This window comes from Sciurus vulgaris (assembly GCF_902686455.1).
Source record: "Sciurus vulgaris genome assembly, chromosome: 9".
NCBI classification, from domain to species: domain Eukaryota; kingdom Metazoa; phylum Chordata; class Mammalia; order Rodentia; family Sciuridae; genus Sciurus; species Sciurus vulgaris.
Window position 1 is genome coordinate 144302655 of NC_136469.1, and position 22791 is coordinate 144325445.

The 22791-nt window shown below is 51.6% G+C and overlaps 1 protein-coding gene across 1 annotated transcript; it reads left to right on the forward strand.

The window, feature by feature from the left end:
* The first annotated feature begins 207 nt into the window (after nt 1-207).
* NOP14 (NOP14 nucleolar protein) lies at nt 208-22482 on the forward strand. Its single transcript, XM_079154399.1, has 18 exons — nt 208-490; nt 4081-4215; nt 4739-4880; nt 6735-6874; nt 7369-7503; nt 8082-8204; nt 8900-9028; nt 10265-10520; nt 11142-11272; nt 11901-11986; nt 13159-13294; nt 16778-16879; nt 17376-17529; nt 19250-19409; nt 19784-19931; nt 21619-21737; nt 21819-21974; nt 22193-22482. Exons 1-18 carry the CDS (start codon nt 296-298, stop codon nt 22290-22292), a joined length of 2547 nt encoding a protein of 848 aa, XP_079010525.1. The 5' UTR covers nt 208-295; the 3' UTR covers nt 22293-22482.
* The last annotated feature ends 309 nt before the right edge of the window (nt 22483-22791 follow it).

Sequence of the window (22791 nt, forward strand, 5' to 3'; positions counted from 1 at the left end):
AGGCCGCGGCGCCTCGAGGGCACTACGACTCCCAGAAGGCCCCGCGCAGAGGCCGCAGGAGCGTGGCCTGCCGGGAGTTGTAGTCGCTCAGCCAATAGGCGCGTAGGCTGGCGCGGGAGCCCGCGGGCGTCTTCTTGGACGAGTCTAGGTCTCGTGAGAACCTGGGCGGTGGGCAGTTATCGCGAGACGAGGCTCGGCGGCGTCCGCGGCCGGGCGCGCATTTCCGTAGGGAAGAGCTGCCACCGGCGGCCGCGGTTCCCTGACTTGCAGGCGCGGGCGCGGCGAAACGCACGGCATGGGGAAGGCCAGGCCGCGCGCGGCGCGGAGGCCGGCTCCTCGGGCGCCGGCGGGGGCGCGCGGGAGCGCGGCGCGGGCCAACCCCAACCCGTTCGAGGTGAAGGTCAACAGGCAGAAGTTCCAGATCCTGGGCAGGAAGGCGCGCCACGACGTGGGGCTGCCCGGCGTGGCTCGCGCGCGGGCCATCAGGAAGGTGAGGCTCTGCTTGTCGTCCTTGCGTTTCCCCGATTGCAGTATGGCCCGGGCCGGTTCGCCTCGGCGCCTCGGTGTGGCGTGGGCAGGTCCCGCCACGTGCGTGGTTCTGACGCCTCTGACTGCCCGGCGGAGTCGAGCCCTGGGGAGCCGCGGGCGTCCTGCACAGCGCGGCCTGACCGATCCCCGTGCTCCGAGCTCCGCGCGTTCGGGGTCGGTGGTGGCCCAGGACGCTGCGCCGCCGCGGGAGTAACTGAAAGGCTGCCTGCTGTGGACGGTCTCCGCGCGCGTTTCCCACCTCGCCCGTGCCCATGGCTCTGTCCAGTGTTCTGCACCTTTCTTAAAAAATTAAGTTCACAATGGCGTTCTATATGCAAGTGCTGAGATACGGTCTTTTTAAACAATTCTTACAGTTGCTCTGAGGAACATGCATTATGAAGTTGGGGAAGTAATTAAGGCACAGGAAGAAAAACTGAATTTCCCATGGTCACACACACAATAAGGGCTGGGGCTTGCATTCGGGATCCAATGTCTTCAAAGCCTTTGTGCTACACTGATTGCCCAATCTAGCTACTGGGGAGCTAGAGATAAGCGAGTTGCCATCAAGAGCTCTGATCTATATTCCTTCATACAGTATGCCAGCAGGTGATCTCTAATGCAATGGAAGGTAACTACTAGAAAGAGTTGCCATCACTGTAATAGCAAGACAGATAGATGACTGACACAGACAAGAGTCCAGCCCTGCACACTCCAATGCCAGTGGTGTAGGGTAGGCCTGTAACCTCTAGTGGAGGGACATCTGTCTTTGGTTTTCTCATTTTAAAGTGATAATAATGCACATTCCTCCTCTCGTGGGGGTTATGAGCATTATGAGTACACCAGTATTTAGTGAGCATTCTCTAAATGTCTCTGTCGTTAGATATCTTGCCTTGTCATTGCCAGACTCCTTCACAGTCTGACTCAACCTGTTATCCTTGTTTGCCTCTTGCAGCTCACTTTGTCCAAGAAGGACAGACTGCTTTGCCTCTCAAAGTTGCTAAAGTGCCAGCTCAAGTCACCATTTCTTTTTAGTTGTTGCTGCTGGGGCTTGTTTGTGCATGCTAGGCAGGCTCTCTACTACTAAGCTACACCCCCAGCACCAAGTCATTACTTTGAATAGTCTCCCAAGCCCCACAGCCCAAATAGGGCAGCTTGCCAATACCTCTCATATCTGAAGAGAGGGGAATTGTGACTCCCCACCGAGTTCCCAGGGCTCAGCCCGTGGTAGGAACTGATACTTGAAGGAACCAGAAGTAGACAGAGGTGACAGTCAGAAGACTGTATGATAATCAGGAAAGTCAGAAAGTTCTTCATAGGAGTCACATTCATGCTGTGTGGGTTGAGTGGCTGGCCTATCTTGGGATAGGTAGAAGTACATTGTCCCAGTGCAGTGAAGGATGTGAGCAAGTCATGCAAGTGAAGAGCTCAGAGCTGGGGCACAGCCAGTCATGCAGCCGAGTTCAAAGGATGTGTGCATGAGCCAAGGCACACAGGGCTCGGGTTGTAGGCCTGGGTCCCTGCATGTGTGCTAGTCCTTGGGGAGTAAAGGGGCTGTCCCAGTTGTCTTCTCTGGTTGCTTAGGGCACTTTGGGACAGCACTATAGTGCAGCAGTGAGAAGGCAGTCCCAGCACCATCACTTTATAGCTGTGCCTCACTTCCTTCAATCCTAAAATAAATTACAACAGTTAAGTGGTGACACTCACCTATTATCGCAGCTCCTCGGGAAGCTGAAGTAGGAGGATGGCAAGTTCATGGCCAGTGTGGGCAACTTAGCAAGACCCTGACTCAAGGTAAAATAGAAGGGGCTTGGAGTATAGATTAGGGGTAGAGCCCTTGCCTAGCATATGCCAGGTCCTGGGTTTAATCACCAATCCTGAAAATTAAAAAAAAAAAAAAAAAAAAAAAAAATGGTTACTAATGTAGTCCCTTATAGTAGATCAGGCATTGTGCTAAAAATCCTCACAGACTAGTGAAGGAAATACCGTTACCTCCCTTTTAAACCTGGGGTAACTGAGGCAGGAAATAAGTATATAACCTTCAGGTTGGAAGTGGTGGGGTTAAGATCCAAACCCAGACTCTAGTGCTTGACACTACAGGCTGGGGCGGTTTCCTAGTGATTGCTGATTGCCTCATGTAACCCTCTCCAGGTTGCCTGAGGTAGGTGGGTGTCTCCTTGAGCAGAGTGGCCACTGGGGACAGATGTTAAGCACCTTCCAAAGTCCTGGCTAGGAGTTGTTGAAGCCAGGGGAATGCATGTCCATGCTCTGGACTGTACCTCTCAGGCCTTTGTGAGGAGGGGACAGAGGTGCTGTGTCATGGGAGTACTCCTCCCCAGACCTGGATAACTTCTCCATGCCCCTCAGGTCTAAGGTCCAGGTCTGGGCCTCCTGGAGATACGCGTTTGACTTGCCCAGGAATCCCCGAAGAGTACAAGAAACTTTCCAGTCTAGGCTTGGAATAGGGGTTTGAATACCTGTCAAGGTGCCCTGCTTGTGCTGAAGGGTTTGTAAAGCCACCACATTGGATCGTTGCAGGGTCTCCACTGTGATGATCCCGCCTGGGCGCCACTTCTTCCATCACTGGTCATGTATAAGCTCCTGCTAATTGGTAGTCTCTGAGCAAACAGAATAATGTCTGTGATAGGGCGAGGTTCCTCCTGCAGCCAGCTCAGGTCTCAGAGGTCATAGTCATTCCTCACTTCCTATCTGATCTCCGCTTTAGGGAATTCAACTCCAAGGAAAGCCAGCCTTGAATGACATGGAACTCATTAATTGCTGCTAGTGGAAGAATACTAAATTGTTTGATTCTTGATATTGATTGTTGAATTCTGTGTTTAAAATAGTGCCTTGCTTGATAAGGTATGAACTTCCCCCATTTGATAAGCTCATTTATGACCTAGTGTCACATGCAAAGCACAACTCTGCATTTCTTAGGAGTATCTTCAAGAAATAACCGCCCTCCATGATAGAAGGAATCCAAACTTACTCTGTTTTTCCAAGTGAATCAGGCCTGAGTGAACACTTTGAATCCTGAGGCAGCTGCAACAGCTGAAAGAGCAGTTCAGCATCTTTAGTCTGCTCTTAATGCTTTTGGCCTCTCCTTTCTTTCAGCTCTAGGTAGACTCTAAAGAGGAAAATGATTATTCCATCAGCTGAGAGTGAGTTGATTTTTTGCTTATTAAAGTTCTGTTCTAGCCGGGCGCAGTGGCACACACCTGTAATCCCAGCGGGTCGGGAGGCTGAGAAAGGAGGATTGCAAGTTCAAAGCTAGCCTCGCCAATGGTGAGGTGCTAAGCAGCTCAGTGAGACCCTGTCTCTAAATAAAATACAAAATAAGGCTGGGGATGTGACTCAGTGGTAAAGTACCCCTGAATTCAATCCCCAGTACCAAAAAAAAAAAAAAGTTCTTACTAGGGAAGACATGAAGTAGTGTGGGTGGACTTTTGACATCACAGTGCACAGCTGTGAACTTTAAAATACACACCATTCTGATGCTCCCTTTAGTGGCAATTGCGGGAATTTTTTTGTAAAGATTGTTTATGTCTTTTTCAGCGTACACAGACTCTACTGAAGGAGTACAAAGACAGGGATAAGTCCAATGTGTTTACAGATAAACGCTTTGGGGAGTACAACAGCAACATAAGCCCAGAGGAAAAGATGATGAAGAGGTTTGCTCTGGAACAACAGGTATAAAAAGAAAAATGGAGGAGAGTCTTTGCTGTAAATTTTACAAAGAAGTGAAGCTCAAAGAGAGGGCCGATTCTCTTCATTTACCTTTGTGGATACTTGCCTGCCAGTTCAGGGGATATATCTTGTCAGGTTAGGCAAAAGGGGACATAACCTTCTGCAGATACTAGTTATTTAATGGACAAACATCATAACCAGAGCAGATGGCAGCAACCACTACTGAAGTTCTTAACTAAAGGGCCAACCTGCAGCAGCTGGGGGAGAGAAGTGGTGGAAAGACTTTGATGGCAGGAAGAAGGACTGCTTGAGTTACCGGTAACTTAGCCTCACCCACTGATTTGTTTAGGAATTTCCCTCCATGGGTTCTGTTTAAACCTAAATCATCGATCATGTGACCTAGCATAATCTTAAGGCTGGTTAGGCCTCGTCATCATATTTCACATGTAATGGAAAAATAATTGTTTTTTGCTGAGAAATAAATGTGGTAATTTTGGACAACTGATTTTCCTCACACTTTTGTCAGCGACATCATGAGAAAAAAAGTATTTACAACCTAAATGAAGATGAAGAATTAACCCATTATGGCCAGTCTTTAGCAGACATAGAAAAGCATAACGACATCGTGGATAGTGACAGTGATGCTGAGGAACAAGGAACGTTGTCTGGTAAGTGGGAGGTGCTGCACACAGACCTGAGGGCTCACGGAAATTCTCCTGCTCTTCTCAGAGAATGTTGTCTCACACAAGTTTCACCTCTCAGTAAATTCTGCATTTGGCTTTTTTTAAAAAGTTTCAGAACTTTAGAATGATACAGGTAGGTAGGAAGGTAGTTGCTTACACAAGCTGAGAAAGCACCTTAGCATTAATAAAGCACATTTTCTTACTGAAGCACCACAGTGGTTTAACTGCACCAGAGATGAGTCAAGCTGTGGATGAACTGATCTCACTGACTTGCAAGACAGCTCTTTTGCACTAAACTGCACTGCTTTGTTGCCTGCTGTTTATAAATCCTGACCTCTTTGTACCAGTGATGTGTACATACATCTTCCAGTCTTCCTATAGAACCAGTTATGGTCATTTGTGCAGGTAATAATATTGAGCCCTATCTGCAGATGGTAACTTGAAACAGATTCAATCTTGGCCTTGATTAACACTGTGTTGAGAACTCAGTTCAAGTCTAATAATCTTGGGTCCTGTTTATAAAGTTGCAGGCATGATATTAATGTGCTCACATTTCTCGTAAGTTAAGGGTAAGTCCCATTTTCCAGCATCTTCAGAGCAAGGCTACACAGAACTAAAACTGACTTGCAAAGCTTTGTCTTCAGTGCCTGGAAGACTGAGGCAGCAAAGCTCATGACAGGAGTCGAAGCAGCCTGTGGGGCAAACCACAGGCTGTGAAGGGTGCCTTCTTGCATTTCCTGTTGCACGGGGGACCCAGACAGTGAGCAAAACCTGTCACTAAATTATGCTGTCTAATCAAAGGTGAGAGTAAAAACAAAGCCAGGAGAGGACTGGAATGTGCCTTTGGAAGTCACGACCAGCCTCCCCGAGAAGATGGTGTGTTTCCACAGTCTCAAGGGCCATGTGAGCAGAGAGCATCCCCACAGGGAACAGTGAGTCCAGAGTGCCTGAGGTAGAGCAGCAGGCTGGCTGGTGGCTGAGAGGACAGGAGGCAGTGGTAATAGGCAGACAGCAGGACCTCTGGCCACACATAGGAGTTTGGCTTTCGCTCAGGAAGAAAGCCTTAGAGAGGTCTGTGCCGTGGAGTCTGTTCATCTGACAGGATGAGTCAACTGGGTTTACTAGTGAGCGGGATATAGGTGTGAGGGAAGAGGAGGCGCCCTTCTCGGGAGATGGAGAAGACCGGGACAGACGAGCTGGGGAGTGTGCAGTGCCTGCGAGACAGCCGCGGGACAGTGCCGGAGGGCAGCTAAAGGGTGCCAGCATGGAGAGCAACTGAAGCCACCACAGGAGCAAGAATGGATAGAGAGATGGCAGGAACTGCAGCCTGAAGAGCTGGAGAACAGGAGGCTGGAGCGGCTGCAGGCGAGCGGTGGCCAGAGCCGAGCAGACAGCATTTCTAGGCGGAGAGAGAGATGTGTTGAGCACTGCTGATGTTAAGAGGAGGACCAGGAACTGATTACAGAGCAGCAGGGTTCCATTTTAGAAGAAAGGCAGGGCAGAGCTGGGGAGCAATGGGATTAAAGATGGAGCAGAGATAGCCCTTTGGGGGCAGTGTAAGGTGACCAGGAGAGTTTGTTGACCTGGGAGCAATAAAAGAATGATCCGACGGAAGGGGAAAACAAGGGCCCACTCGCTTGGTGTCTGAGAAGGGGGACATGGAGTGTCAAGCTGAGGGTCGCCCAGAGAGCTCTGAGTAGCTGGTGGAGTCACTGGTTGGCTGGCCTGCAGGCTTTGTAGTTTCCCTGAGGTCGGCAGCCTTGGGTGAGCAGAGTGCGGCAGACGGTGCCTACCAACCCAGGGCCCCGTCTTCACGGCGGTGTTTTCTACTGTTTCTAGCTGAGCTGACTGCCGCCCACTTCGGAGGTAGGGGACTCCTTCACAAGAAGACGTCTCAGCAGGAAGGCGAAGAAGGGGGAAAACCAAAGTCACGGAAAGAACTGATTGAAGAGCTCATTGCAAAGTCAAAGCAAGAGAAGGTGGGCAGCCGTGCTTTCTGTGGGGGCTCCAGCACGAGCCACGCCCAGCTTGTACTTTTTCTCCCTGTACATTCTAAGGCTCATTAGATACTCTGAATTTAATAAGAGATTTCATTTTAGAGAGGAATTTTGATCTTTTTGATCTTTTTTTGATGGACCTTTATTTTATTCATTTTTTTTAATATGTCATGCTGAGAATCGAACCCAGTGCCTCACATGTGTAAGGCAAGTGCTCTACCACTGAGCCACGACCGCGGCCCTCTTTTTAATCTTGATCATTTTAATCTTACCAAGCACAAAATTCCTGCGGGCGGTTGCTGGCTTGGTGTTGGGTGTGTCAGGGTGTGCAGAACCTAACTGCTTGAAACCCGCAATGAGCTGTGTGGGGCATCTAGATGAACAGAGTAGCCTGGCTTCCCCTGTGCCCTCCTTTTTGTTGGCACTGATGTAAATTGAAGTCCATCAGTGACACAGTATATGTCTGTTTTTTCCAGAGAGAGAGACAGGCACAACGAGAAGATGCCCTTGAGCTCACAGAGAAGCTGGACCAAGACTGGAAAGAAATCCAGACCCTCCTATCCCACAAAACTCCCAAGTCAGAGAAGAGGGAGAAAAAAGAGAATCCTAAGGTAGGAATTAAGGGTTTGAAAACTGCAGTGAACCTACATTGTAAACCTGATTCTTCTTTGGAAAAAAGACAGGCCAGGATGCCTCCCTGGCCTTCCTCTGTTGGGACAGGCTTGCATTGTGCATCTCCGCTGAACACCTGCCATGCGCCATGCTGGGCTGGAGCTTCCCTAGCGTCTGCGTGAGGTGGTCTGTGTGCCTAGGGTGAGAAGGGCTGTGAGGTGGAGACTCCAGGCTGGGTCTGACCCTCCCTGTCCCACGCCGCCGTGTGTCCTGCGTGCGCACCTTGAGTGTGCTTCTGGGCAGTGCCGCTCCCCTCTGCTCTTTCTTATGTCTGAATTTTTGGAAAATAGTATCCTTGTTTGAACAGCTGGATTCTAGGGAAAACCTAGGGTTCACTTGGTGACATCATGTGGCCATCTGTAGCACAGCTTTCTCTGAGAGAAGACTCCATGGTGATTTAGCTTCTTCCATACCCTGAGGGGCCCTCGCCAGGTGTGTGGGAAAGCAAAGCCCGCCACACAGATCTTTTCTTTTTCTTAAACTGTGTTAAAAACAAAGTGTCCTCTCTGCACCTTAGCCTGACGCCTACGACAAGATGGTCCGGGAGCTTGGCTTTGAAATGAAGGCACGACCTTCTAACAGGAGGAAACCGGAAGAGGAGCTGGCCAAGGAGGAGCAAGGGCGACTCAGGAAGCTGGAGGTAGGGTGGCCTGCTGCACAGCAGGCGGGGCGGCCCCTGGGGAACCTCGGCTTCCTGTGTAAGACTCGGTCGCTGCCTTTTGCTTCTAGCCCTTTCTGCTCTATTTTGAAAGATGTGCTAAAGATAGTGTGTTTAAAGTTTGTATTGATGTGACTGTAAGCCTTTTTATTTTTAATTACAAAAGCAAAAATGTGCAATAAAATGCTTTAATACCCAAGCACACCAAATAAAAAATGGACATTCCTTACAATTCCTCTACCTAAAAATGTCTGCTAATAATATAGTGAGTGTATTGCTTTCTTAGTTTTCTTCTGTGCAAAAACTTTTTTAAATGTTATTGCATTTAAACAAAAATAAGATAGAGACATACTATTCTACACTTGACTGTTTTAAAGTAACCACACTACAGGTCTCTTCTACACCCAGAGTACTACAAACAGGGAGGTCTCTTGAGCTCCATTAGAGTGAGACCTTAGAGGAACAGGTTTTGCTTTCTTGTGACTGGAAAGTGTTATCACAAAGATTGAACAGTGCCTATTAAATAAGGATGTCTTCCACACAACTTTGACTCCGAGTGTTCACTTGTCTGAGTGAAGATGGCAGAAAGCCGGCTGGAGGCCTGTTGTCAGGAACAAGGACACACACGTCCTTTCATATCTGATCACACCATGTGGCTTCTCTTTCCTTCCTGTCAGGCTGAAAGACTTCAAAGAATGCTTGGAAAGGAGGATGAAAGTGTGAAGAAACCAAAACACATGTCAGCAGATGATTTAAACGATGGCTTCGTGCTGGACAAAGATGATAGGCGCTTGCTTTCTTACAAAGTAAGAGGTTTGGCTTCATTTTCTTTCTTTTTAAAGTTCTTTAGTCCGCGTACTCATGGGGTCAGCTGCAGCGCTTCCTAGAGAAGCCTGCGTGTACTCTGCCTCCCTCCCTCCCAGAAGGTGCCTGGCAACAAACCACGACAGGCTGCTTTATCAGCTGTTGGCATCAAGCACTTTCTAACCTACAGTTTGTAACTGATTATCTGTAGGATCCTAGCGTGACACCAGAGAGCTGACTCAAGGTTATAACTCTGAATATTTTTGAGTAATCAGGTTTCTAGACTGGTACAGTTTTTGTTCACAAAATGTGTAAGGCCTCTACCCACTTGTCCTTTTAGAGTATATCAAGACTCAAAGCAGAAAAAGAGGCTGCTGTTTTGAGCAGAAAAGGGCCCAAGACAGGAAACGGGGTGCTGGCAGAAAAGTCCAAGGTTATCTGGAATAGCAGAAACCTGGGGTCACTCCCCCAAATCAGGAAGCCGCTTCTACCCTCTGTATTCTCAACCTCCAACAAGGGCATGATGCAGAAACCCTCACAACCGCTGATACCCACGGACAGTGGACACCTTCCCAGTCTACACAGCTCCTTGGCAAGACAGAAACCTTTTCCAGTCCTGGCAGGACTCGCTGGGAGCCTATATTAGTCCATTTTTTGCTACTATAATGAAGTACGTGAGGCTCAATGATTTTATAAAGGAAAGAGATTTATGTAGCTCATGGTTCTGGACATTCAAGGGCTTGGCAACATCATCGTCTCAACTGGTGAAGGCCTCATGGTGGAGGGCATCATGGTGGTTGAGTGCCTGCAGGAGACAGTGATCACATGATCAGACAGGAAGTCAAGAGAGGTAAAGGGGCCAGGCTCATACCTTTTTTAACAACTCTCCTGAGAACTCACCCCGGTGTCCAAGGAGAACCCATGATTTCTTCCCAGAACAGTGCCTTACTGATCCAAAGGCCTCCCAGTAGACCCCACCTCTTACAGATGCCATCACCTCTCATAGCACCATACTGAGGACCAAGAGTCCAGCACAGGAACCCTGGAGAGACAGACCACCTCCAACCATTCTAGAACCTTCATCTCTTGTGGCTGAGGACAGCATACGTGGGGGTGGGCAAGGAGGCCCAGACCAGGGGACAGTCGGGTAGGAAAGCACCTGTACCTGTGGTGTAGTTGCAGAATGGCCAGCTGTGCTCTCTGCACAGCGATGCCCATGGTCTCTGGTCCTTTTCTAGGATGGGAAGATGAATGTTGAGGAAGGTGTCCACAAAGAACTAAGCAGGGAAACCGGAAGCCACGGGAACAACGAGGAAGAGAGTGAAGAGGAAAGCGGGCACCCGGACAGCCACTCAGACCTGGGCCCTAGTGCAGAGAGCGGGGAGGAGGACGAGCAGCCACAGAGAGAGCAAGGGCAGACTCCTGGGAAGAGACTGAGAAGTGACCAGCACACTCCCGAAGCTGCCAGAGCTGAGCTGCCCTACATCTTTGCAGGTCGGGGCTTCTCCTGGGCCTGTGGACAGTTCCTGTGGGCTGCATGCAGATGAGACAGACACACCTCTGTGTGGGCCCCAGGGTGGGACCTCGATGCGACTGCGAGGCTTGTGTTCAGACCTGAGCACTTGTTTGGCCACGTAACAGTTTTTACATAAGATGGAGGGTGTTTGGTCTGGGACACACAGAAAAACTAGTTCAAGTAAGTAATCCTGAATTGTCCTGTGACTGGAGGGCTTTCCAGAGGAGAGCTAGGAGTGAGGCTGCCCCATGGACACGACCTTTGAGGGTAAGAGTCCTGGGAGGTAGCATCACTTAGCTCTGTATCTCCTTCCAGCTCATCTGGGACACTGGGGCGTTAAAACTGGCACTGTCACCAAGTGACCCCTGAAGCAAACTCTGCTCAAGGGAAGGTGGGCGGTCACAAATGCACTGAGGCATCCTCAGGTGCGTGGTCACTGCTAGATAGCCCAGTTCACTCAGGTGTGCTTGTGAACAGGTCTGCATTATCTGTGTGAAGGCAGAGGAGGGGATTGCTTAGTGTCTGGTGTCCACCTGTGTCGGCACAGGTGGGAGCCATGCTTGTTCTAACCGTGAGTGAAGAATGTTTGTGTTCGGCAGCTCCTGAATCCTACGAGGAGCTGAGATCTGTGTTATCGGGAAGATCAATGGAAGAGCAGCTTTTGGTGGTGGAGCGAATTCAGAAATGCAACCATCCAAGTCTCGCAGTGGGAAACAAGGAAAAATTAGAAGTACGTTGGAGTTTAAGAGATGCTATAGGCTGGGGTTGTGGCTCAGGGGTTGAGCACTTGCGAGGCACTGGGTTCGATCCTCAGCACCAAGTAAAAATAAATAAGTAAAATAGAGGTATTGCGTCCATTTACAACTAAAAAAATATTTTTTAAAAAGAGAGAAAAAAAAAAAGGTGCTGAGTACTGGGAGCATGAGGTGCCCGTCAGAGCACCAGGGAGGCCTGAGGTCACAAATGAAGGGGCTGGGGCACCGCCCCTGGGCACCGGGCACCTTCCCAAGACCTGGCACAGGCCCTTCCTTTCACATGAGAGCAAAAAGCTCACGGCCATCCAGTGGCTCCGCCCACAGCGACGGGCACATGCCCGCCCCCTCACTCGCAGGTGGAGCGCGCCCATTGCACCACCCTGTTAGTTCTGATGACTGTGTCTCCATCTGTGCAAGTGCCACCTGGCCCTTGGCTTCCCTCCTCTGCCCCCTGGGGTCCCTGTGCCCTTCTGAGCCTCTGCATTCTGCATAGGAGGTCCCTTGACTACCTTCTTTGCCAGACTGGGTGATGGAAGTCATGTGCCTGTGGCGATGTTCTTGGTGCTTGGCACTAAGCTCTCTTCCCAATTCATGTTCCTACAGAAACTGTTTGGCTTCCTTTTGGAATATGTTGGAGATTTGGCTACAAGTGATCCACCAGACCTCAAAGTAATTGATAAGTTGGTTGTGTAAGTAAAAAATGTTTATGTTCGCAAGGACGTGGGGCCAAACTGAACAGTGGTTCTCCCGGTTAGGGTCATCAAGGCAGGTAGGCTGGTGACGTGAACATGGCAGGTAGGTGGACTGCCCCCAGAGCTTGTAAGCAAGTCTCACAAAGCAAACCCATGGCAGTGAATTAATGACCCCTTCCCACTCTGGGCTGCTCCGTTACCAGAGACAAGATTACTTAAATACAAACACATTGACTTTAAACAGTTGAACCCCTCAGATTCACTTAGAGCATCAGGCGGCTCGTTTGTTCAGTTCATTCCCCAGTGAAGCTCAAAGTCTGGACGGCTGGGAAGTATCCGGAATACATGGCAGACTGTGTTGTCCCTCACAGAACTTGAGCCCCATGGTCCAGGTCCTTTCACACCTCTGGATCCTGACGAGGCTGGTCTCCTTGAGCCAGTGAACTCCTGTGTCCTACAAAGGGATGGCTAGGGTGGGTTCTGACCCTCACTCCACTGGCATGCTGGCGTACACAGAAGGGCACTCTTACAAAGTGTCTGCAAGGAGTGGATGAGTCCATACGTAAAGCACCACGGCTGACACGGGCCTGTGCTCCAACAGCAGTGAGGTTACGAATGGAGGTGTTTCTGCCACCACCACTCAAAAGGTACTCCCAGATGTTTAGGAAATGGCAAAACTAAGTACAGTGATTATAAAACACCATTGGAAATTATCGAGCCAGGAGCGGTGGTGCATGCCTGTAATCCCACCTACTTTAGAGGCTGAGGCAGGAGAGCTGCAAGTTTGAGACCAGCCTCAGCAACTTAGTGAGGCCCTGTCTAAAGTAAAAAGTGCTGGGGATGTGGCTCAGTGGTAGAGCATTTAGCTAGCATGCACTGGGCCCTGAGTTTGCTCTCCAGTACCCTAAAAAAGAAAAAGAAAACTTGCCTGGGTCATCAGGAAGGTTGGCAGACAGCAGTAGGGAAACAGTGGGTTCTCAAGCTGCTGCATTGCCGGGTGGTCAGGCCCTTGACGTGTGAGGGCTTCCAGCAAGTTAAAAGGTCACCTAGAGGCTTCCCTTCCTGACTTGCACAATTAGCAGGTGACTGCACAGAAGAATTTCTTCAAGAGTTTTCACTGCGTTTTTGTTGTCTGGAGTTCTCTCCTGATTTGAGTCTCTGCTTCGCAGGCAGTTATATAATCTCTGCCAGATGTTTCCCGAGTCTGCAAGCAGCTCCATGCAGTTTGTTCTCCGAGATGCCATGCACGAGATGGAAGAAATGATTGAGACCAAAGGCCGTGCAGCGTTTCCAGGCTTGGATGTGGTGAGCAAGACGGTTCTAGCTGTGGTCCTCGGCCACCACAGTCAGGTTCGGTGTGGCCTCACACAGAGGACTGTGGCTTTCCTTGAGAGGCTGGCTGTGCCCTGGAGCATCCAACTGGTGGGGAGAGGACTACAGCAGGCCTGAGAGGACAGTCATCCCCTAGCAGTTGTCTGAGGTTGCTGATAGATTCTGGTTTGGGTCCATGTGGACAGGGCTATATCTAATTTTTTTTGCTAGGGGTTCGGGGGCCTTAGGGATTGAACTCCGGACACTTTACCACTGAACTATATCCCAGCCCTTTTTCTTGTGTGTGTGTGTATGTTGCTGGGGATTGAACCCAGGACCTTGTGCATGTGAGGCAAGCACTCTATCAACTGAGCTATATCCCCAGCATCCCAGCCCTTTTTCATTTTCAACTTGAAACAGGATCTAAGTTGCTGAGACTGGCCTCAAACTTGTGAGCCTCTTGCCTCAGCTCCTAAGTCAGTGGGATTACAGGCATGTGCCACTGTGCCTGGCTATATATAGTCTTAATAGCAAAGATGCTTTAAGGTGAACAGAACCATTGTGTTTTCCTAGGGACCCTTCCTGTTATAAACAGCCTTATATGGCATTTTTAATTTTAGTATCTTTGAAGAAGAATTGCTCTGGGTGCCATGGTACATGCCTACAATCTTAGCAACTTGGGAGGAGAAGGCAGGAGGGAGTCTCAGGTTCAAGGTCAGCTTGGGCAGCGTAGGGAGACCCTGCCTCAGAATGATATAGGAAAGGGCTGGGCGTGTGGCTCAGTGGTGAAGCGCCCCGGGGCCAATTCTTGGGGGGTGGGGGCAGGAGTACTGACGTGAAGTGCCCCCAGTCCCTCTTTCCAGCGTGTTGAGTGACAGCAGTGATTAACACTCCCCAGCATGTGACATAGTGGTGTCTGCTGGCCTCTTGCTTGAGCCTCGACCCAGCACCCTTCTCACATTCACCTGCCTAACCGGTGGGTGTTGGGTGCAGCTCTAGACACTAACATTGGAGCTGTGTCTCTGAGACCCTGTCTCTGCCTCTCTCAGTGGGCACTGCTAGGCTGCCCAGGGTCCAGGCCCGGGTGCTTGTCCTTAAGGCTCTCCAGTCCTCTATTCTTATTTGTAAAGGGGCAATAACCATAATGGTCCCCACCCAGATTGGACGGTGTGAGGGTTGGAGGTGGCATCTCTCACAGTCCCATCAGCGCTGTGCACAGCTGTGGAGACCACGGCCACTGTCCTGTTGCTCCAAGACAGGAGCAAAGGTGTGAGAAGCTGGCAAGGGCTCCCTTCAGCCCTACTCCCTGGGCCTCGTTTTCCTTAGAACCCCCAAATGCAGGCAGGACACGGGGTTCTTTAGAACGCTCTGGTAGTTCTGCAGTGATACCAGAGTCCTTGCCCGACCAGGAAGGAGGAATGGGGCCCACTGGTGTGTGCCTGCTATTTTCAAGTTCCCATGGGTCCGAGTGACATAGTTGTGGACGCTTTGGGAGGGTTTCTTGGTGCCCCTGATAAGAAGGGTTCCTGAGATGCTGCAGAGCCCAGGCAGGGCAGTTCATCTGCCAGCCACCCTTCTGGTGACTCACTGTCAGTGTCACCTGCTGCCTGCCGTGTCCGACTCATAGAGGTGTCCTGTAAGCACGACTTGCCACCACCATCAAAAGCAGAGGAGCCACATGGGTGGGGAAACGCAGTCGTGGCAGCTTCCTGGCACGGAGGTGTCGGGCCCCCTGCTTTCTCAGGGACGTGACCTTTTACTGTGATTTTAGAATCACAGTGACTGGTGGAGTGTGTCCAGGTGTCACCTTGAGGATCCCTAATCAGAGAGCTTGCAGTCGAATCCTCACCGCATCTGTGACGTAGCACTGGGCCTGAGGCTGCCTTGTCCTGAGCAACCCCGCAGGGGCGATGCAGCCCCATCTGACGTGCTGGCCTCGCAGCCCCTGCATCCATCCAAGACAGGAGGGAGGTGCCATCTTAGAGGCCCCCTGACCTTTGGGCCTGGTCTTTGGTGCGCTGACAGGGGACTCAGTTCAGCCGTGTGCGTTGAGAGCAAGGCCTTCCCGACCGGGCCCCAGCACAGCAGGCCCACCCTCACCGCCTCAGGCCCATGTGGGTGGCCGTCCTTTCAGCTGACCTCTCCTACCCAAGGTGTCCAGCCGCAGCACCCACCGCTTCCTCTGGTCAGCAGCAGCCCATCTCTTTGGAGGCCTGTCATTCCTCTCTCTGCTGGGGAGCGCAGCCTGGCCGTTCAGTGGCCTTCTGAGTGCCCGGTGCTTACAGAGGGGCCGGCGTGGTTTCCCTCCATGATGCTGTTTGGCACTGCCTCCCCCCACACGCTCATTTCCCCAGAACCTCACCAGTTAAGCTTTAGCAAGCTCTTCTTTACCAATATGAAAAACAGATCATGGCATCTTGATGTAGCTTTATTTTACTTCTGCTATGAAGCTAAGATTGTTTTCACACGTTGAAGAAATTAATGTCTTTGCACAGGCTTTTCTTGTCCTTTTTGCAAATCCTTCTTTGGGTTGTTGTCTTTCTCTCAGTGACTCTGTGAGACTCTATATGACAGACTCGTCCTCCGTGGTGAGCTGCACAGACTTTTCTCCCTCGTGGTCTAGACTGTCAGCTGTGCTCGTGGCAGCTTTTGCCCTTGTGAGTCTTTGTAGTGAGACAAGCCAGTGGGCCAGTGCTGTGGACCAGGGCGGGGGGCGTTCTCGCCGTTGTCTGCGGAAGGCACCCTCCTGCCGCATGCAAGGCTGGCTCTGATGAGGCTCCCCTGCAGCTGCACCTCAGTACAGCCAGGCAACAGCTGGCGGCAGGCCGCTCGCTGCTCGGGAACCGGGACCACACCTGGGACTGCACCAGGACCTACTGAAAATGCCTTGTCTCCTTCCTGGTGCTTTAGAAAAGCCAAGCGGTGTGTTTTGCTAAGCAGTTTGTGTGCTTTTTCTAAGTGATGTTTTGAGTGAGCACAGCAGTAAGCCAGGCACACATGAAGGTGTCCTTTTTTTTTTTTTTTTTTTTTAATAACCCAGGGGTGCTCAACTACTGAGCCACAGGGTCTCACTAAATTGCTGAGGCTGGCTTTGAACTCACGATTCCCCTGCCTCAGCCTCCAAAGCCACTGGAATTACGGTGTGGGCTGCTGCTCCTGACTAGTGAAGTCTTTAGGCGGCTTGTGGAGAGAAACAGCAGGAAGGGCCGCTCTTCCTTCTGCAGAGGTCACCAAGCACCCTGGTGTGAGTGTGGAGCCCCAGCACTGAGGTTCTGCTGAGCTCACAGATGAGCAACCCACTCGGCTCCTGGCTGGGAGTCTGGACATCCCTGGCTGTGTGGGGCATGGCACCCACAGATGCTGACTGCGTTTCACCAGGACTTTCAAAACCAGCTCCCCTCTCGACCCCTTGTAAGGGTGTGGTTTAACTGCGCCTCATTTTCCTTCTGTAATCTGGTGGCAATACTTTCTCTCCAGCTCATTTATTTGAAGATCGTCGGGCTGTTGTTTCCAACCTCTGACTTCCGGCACCCGGTCGTGACCCCTGCCCTCATGTGCCTGAGCCAGCTGCTCACAAAGGTGTGTCTCCTCTTCCCAGCACATCTTAGGGCCTCATGGAAAAGGAGCATGACTATTGAGGGCCAGGGACCCTAACCGTGAGATCAAGCCAAAGCTCAATTGTCTACAGGGCCTGTGAGACCAGAGAGGTCAGGAGTTCTGGTCAGAGAAGGGGCACAGTACCCTTAAACACTTCTCCAGATGGGCTGGGCATGGGGTTCTGGTGTAGCTGTTCACGGTTAGTTGAGGGTGTGACCTCAGGAAGGATCTGGTCAACTCGCTAAATCTGATAGGGGCTTTGTTCCCTTTTGGGTTGGAGTTGTATTAGCTCCCTTTTCTTTGTGAGGCATACAGTTGGCCATACTTCAGGATCATGCCCTCTGCCCTACGTGTCCTCAGCAGGTGCAGGACTCTTCTGGGTGCTGCATGGCTCACCTGGGCGGTCAGGTTGTCTGCCTCACACATGCTCCAGAATGTTGCTCCAGAGCACCAACTTACCCTGTGGCTTCCTTTCCAGTGCCCAGTGCTGTCACTCCAGGACGTGGTGAAAGGCCTCTTTGTGTGCTGCTTGTTTCTGGAATGCGTGGCTTTGTCTCACAGGTTCATACCTGAGGTTATTAATTTTCTTCTTGGGATTCTGTACATAGCAACTCCAAACAAGCAGAGCCAAGGTGAGTTGGTTTGTGGGCGCTTTCCTGACATGTATTGTACTTGAGAATTTTTAAGTAATTTCCCCAAAGAAAAAATAAACACTTCTGCAGTCCTGCCACCCAGAGTAGCATCTGTTTTCCTCTGCATACACATGTGCACACACCCATGCACTCAGCCTGCTGCTGAGTGAATGTGCTCTCCAGTCCTGCAGTCACACATGGCAAGTCTGAGCAGAGACTGGGAGCCAGGGCTTATTGTCAAGAAGTACACATAAAAGCTTTGACACACTTTTGTCTTATGTGTTGAAACAATATTGTGAAAAGAAACAGGTAGGGCCGGGAATGCGCTTGCCCAGCATGCAAGGCCCTAGGTACAGTCCCCAGCTCCACACACACAAGGAAGGAAACAGAACGCCAGCCTTAATTTGGGGGATTGGTTGTGCTTGGGAGGAGCCCGGGGCCTGGTGCTTGGTGGTTTCATTTTGTTTTTGTCTCAGGATGTTGCCCAGGCTGGCCCTCAATGCCTAAGCTCAAAACTGGTTCTCCTGCCTGAGCCTCCCAGGCCTGGCGTTTTTCTTCGTGTGTTCTCATGAGGCTCACATGGCTCACTGCCAGGATTTAGGAAGGAGCCACAGGGAAGCAGTGGTTGATGAGGAGGAGTTCTCCTTCTGGCTAGGTCTTCTCTGAACTTGGTCCTGGCCTTGTGCCCTTCACTGCTCCAGGGCTTCTCCTGCAGATACTCCCTTCCGCAAGCTTCTCCCACTCAGCTGCCGCCGTGGCTCTATGATGGGTGCTTGGTCTCTGTTCTGTTTGGGGTCTTTTCCAACCTTGCGGCTGTGGCCTCATCTCCCATTTCCAGCTTGCTGCACACCTAGGGGCTGCTTCACACCCTGCATGTGAGTGGCCTAGGTAGGCACTATTTTGAAGAGGTTTCTAGGTAGCTCTTCAGTACTCCAGTTCTGCTGCCTGCCCCTCAGCTCTTCTTCCATGACATGACTTTCCTGCATGTGGCTCCCTTGGTCCTGGTGGCACTGATTTCCAGGCACTGCTGACACCTGTTTGTTCAGCTCGGCATTGGGCACCAGAGAGGCACAGCCATCCATGAGATCCCCACCACAGGAATTGAGGGAAGCAAGAGCAGTTCTGTCAGGGAGAGCTGCAGTAGAGACCACTGGGTCCTGCAGTAGAGTTAGGGAAGGGGCAGTTGTCCTGTCCTGGTGGGAGGTTTGCAACAGACCAACGCTCTGCCCAGCCGTGCCCAGGCTCCCCCCAGCAGGCTGCGCCCTCTGTGTCCTTGTGTCTAGGTGGCAGCTGGGTTGACTGCTGCACACCCTCTGGGCCTTTGCTGCTGCCCATCCTTCAGACCTGGGAAGCTACCTGCCCTCATCCTCTCTCCTAGCCATCTCTTGCTTTCCTTTCTCCTACCTAATTGGTTTCTTCCTGTAGGTTTTAATTGTATCTCCCACAGCTTTGGTCAAGGCCTACAGCCTGACACCACACGAAGTAGGTCCACAGAAAGTCTGTTGCCAACTGGCCTCCAAGACAGGGTTTAGGCACAGCTCTGACCACCCTCTGCCAAAACTTCTGCCCAAGGCAGCATCGTTTCCATGCTGTCTGCCTCCTGGAATTGACTGTGCCACATCTGGCACACCCAGGGAGCCTGGGGAGAAGAGGCGCTGCAGCGCTTGTCCTGTGGGTCAGCGACACCCGGGTCATCTCTCCTCTCACGCTTGAAATTCAGGTTCCACTCTGGTGCACCCTTTCAGAGCGCTTGGGAAGAATTCCGAATTGCTCTTGGTTTCTGATGCAGAGGATGTGGCCACCTGGCAGAGGGGAAGCCTCCCCCTGCACTGGGCAAGTGGGCCGAGGGCCCCGACTGCGGCCGAGGCCAACCACACCAGGTATGTGCAGACGGCACCCCAGGCTGGTGGAGCACGTGGGCTCTTTTCATTTACCACCTGAAATCGTTGTTTTTAGCTAGTGTGTTTTCCAAGGCTATTTGGGTTGATGTCTAAAAACTTTCCTCGAGCATGGATTATTTTCAAGACGTACCTGCTCAGTTTCACCATGAAGCTGGGAAGCAAAGGGGGCCCTCCTTTCCAGCTGGCAGTGTGTCTCCCACAGGACTCCTGAATGCTCCCCTGTGGCGAGCTGAGGGCCCCCACTTGACTTCTCGGTGACGTGGCTGGGGTGGCCTTTTCACCCAGGTTACTGTTTCCCAGTGACTGGCTGGCACAGAACAAGCAGGGATCCTGCCTGTCTCCTGCCCTTGCAGACTGTCCTGCCTGGCTGTGTGTCTGGCTCTGCTGAGGCACTGCACCGTCATATACGGCACGCTGCCATCCTTCCACGCCGTCACCAGGCCCCTCCAGGCCCTCCTGACACAGCACCTGACAGACCGCAGCCACCCACATGAGCTCCAGGTAAGCCTTCCTGGCCACAGAGTGCCCTGCCTGGACTTGGATGTGTTGATGAGCCCTCACTAGGTTAGTGGAGCATATTTGTCCTTGAGGTTGCTTTTTAAGTCAAGGACTCCATCTTTACAAAATCAGACATGAATGGGAAATAAAACTGTGATATGGGTGGTCTAGATAAAAGCAGAGTGTGGGTCCATGCTGTTGCCCTGCGGAACCTCCAGGAAGCTGCACAGAAAGCCCACTGAGCCCAGCTCCGAGGACCTGGGCAGCTGCCTGGAGCACAAGAAGCACCTCAGCTCTGCAGCTGCCCAGTGAGTTCTGAGGGTGGTCCCTCCACAGCCTGAGCGCCAGCCTCAGTGGACCTAGGCACTCCTGTGCGCACTTCTGAAGAGCCCTTGGTACCACAGGCCTCTAGTCGTCCCAGACCTTCCAGTTCATCCGGCTCTTCGGCTACTTGCCGCCCTCACGCCTGCTGCCGCCTGCAGCTCAAGTCATCCTGCGCCAGCCCAGAATGCCAGCAGAGCAGAGGGTGACCCTCTGAGTCCTGACCCTCCACTGCTGTTCCCTTGTCATTAAGAACAGAAGGCAGAGTGCTGCAGCAGCTCGCCTCCGGACCCTGGTAGCCCTCCTTGTCCTCTGCACGTGCTCCAGCCTCACAGGCTCACCGCTCAAAAATCCTGGGATCTCCTGTTTGCGCTTCTTTGCTTGGAACTCCCCCTGGAGCAAAGGCTCCGCCCCCACTCCTCTGCCAGGCCTCCCAATACCACCACTGTGCTTCCCGTGCCTCTCCCCACAGTGCGACCCCCCCTGCATACCTGACCATCGTCTCTGCCCCACCAGGATGTGAGCCCTGTGAGGACAGTGGCTTGGCTGTCCTGATCCTGGCCCAGTCTCCCGAACCTAGAGCAAACCATGTCCCCGTCCACAAATGCCAGTGAGGAGATGCTTGTACAAGCACCCACTTACCTCACTGTGGATGTGACTGTGGCTTGTCCCTGATATTTAAGTGACAGGGAAGCTCTCTGGTCCTGCACAGTCTGGACTGGCGAAGAAAGCATGATGGGATATGTAGGTTTCTGGGCACTCAGGTAATAGCTGGCTGAGCCATGCCATGGGCACAGGAAGCTAAGCAGCTTGGGCTCCAGGACATAGCTGTGCAAGGGGAAAGGTAGGACCAATATTAGCAAGCTGGCTTCTAGGAGATTCCTCAGAACTCCCAGTGACTTCTGAAAGCCAAGGCCTCAGTGAAAGTGCCTTAGCCGTCTGATGTTGAAGGTAAGGGCCAGCTGCCCCATAGCACCTTCACTCCAAGGACCAGAGGCCACTTCAGCAGAGCAAGGTGGTTTTCCATGCACTTCCATCAAGAGTGTTGATAGCATAAGTTTCTCTGGGAGTGAGCGGTTCTGGAAGCACAGATACGGTGACTTCTCGCTCCTAAGTAAAGCCTTTCAGCTGGACCAGGGTGCCAGTCTGTTGCACATGGCCTCCTTCCTCCTGCAAAGTGGCCCCTTCTGGACTCCTGTGCTGCTCCTGAAGCAGCCACCACCTTCACTTACCAGTGGGGCAGGAGTGGCTGCAAAGGCCACTGGGCTTTTCCATGTTGGCGTGATGTGGAGCCCCTAGAAGTTGGTGAGGACGCACTGCGGACGTGTGGCACCTGTGGCCACTTGCCAACTTCTTCATGTTGTTTCAGGAGCTGTTTCAAAGCACACTGGCAGAGATGGAAAACCAAAAGCAGCTCTACCGGCCGCTGCTCTGTGAGAAGAGCAAGCCAGTCCCACTAAAGTTGTTCACCCCTCGGCTGGTCAAAGTGTGAGTGTTGGGACAGGACATGGGGTTGTGGCTGAGGTTGGCCTCCTTAATGCTGTTGGCTCACTGGCTTTCCATTTTCAGCCTGGAGTTTGGAAGGAAACAAGGCAGCAGCAAGGAAGAACAGGAAAGGAAGAGGCTGATCCACAAACACAAGCGGGAGTTCAAGGGTGCTGTCCGGGAAATCCGCAAGGACAACCAGTTCCTGGCTAGGATGCAGCTCTCAGAGATCATGGAACGGTAAAGAGCGTGTGGCAGGAGGGGGAACTGGTCTCTCCATCACCAGGACTGCAGGCCCCTGGCAGGCAGCAGCCTCCGCAGGGCTGAGCAACTCCTTCCCCACCCACCTCCCATGACCTTCCCTTTGGGTTGGACTTGGTAGCTGCAGGCTGGTGTGTTCTGAACTGTCATTGGGTCACAAGACATCCTCCAAAAACGGGCATTTGCTTCTTTTATAGGGATGCGGAAAGAAAGCGAAGAGTAAAGCAGCTTTTTAATAGCCTGGCCACACAGGAGGGTGAATGGAAGGCTCTGAAAAGGAAGAAGTTCAAAAAATAAAGTGTTCTGTAAATGAGGCAAGGTTGGAGCAGATGATGAAGTACTGCAGGTGCTACGACGTCAGTGGGTTTCCCTGTGCTTGAGTTCCTGTTAGGACATCTTGATGAAATAGAATGAATTCCGAAACCATACTTCAGAACAACCCTTTGTGTGAGGTTTGCACTGATGAACTACAGCCATACACCATTTATGACATTTTAGTCTGGGGGGTTTTCTTTCTGTGGGTTGAACCCAGAGGCACTGAGCTACACCCCAGCCCTTTTTATTTGAGACAGTGCCTTGCAAAGTTGCTGGGGCTGGACTGCACTTTTTTTTTTTTTTTTTTTTTTTTTTTTTTAAGTTGTCAGTGGATCTTTATTTTATTTATATGTGGTGCTGAGAATTGAACCCAGGGCCTCATGCTAGGCAAGCACTCTAACACTGAGCCACAGCTCCAGCCCTGGACTGCACTTTCTCTCCTGCTTAGCCTGGGGTGACAGGCTTGTAACACTCACCGTGC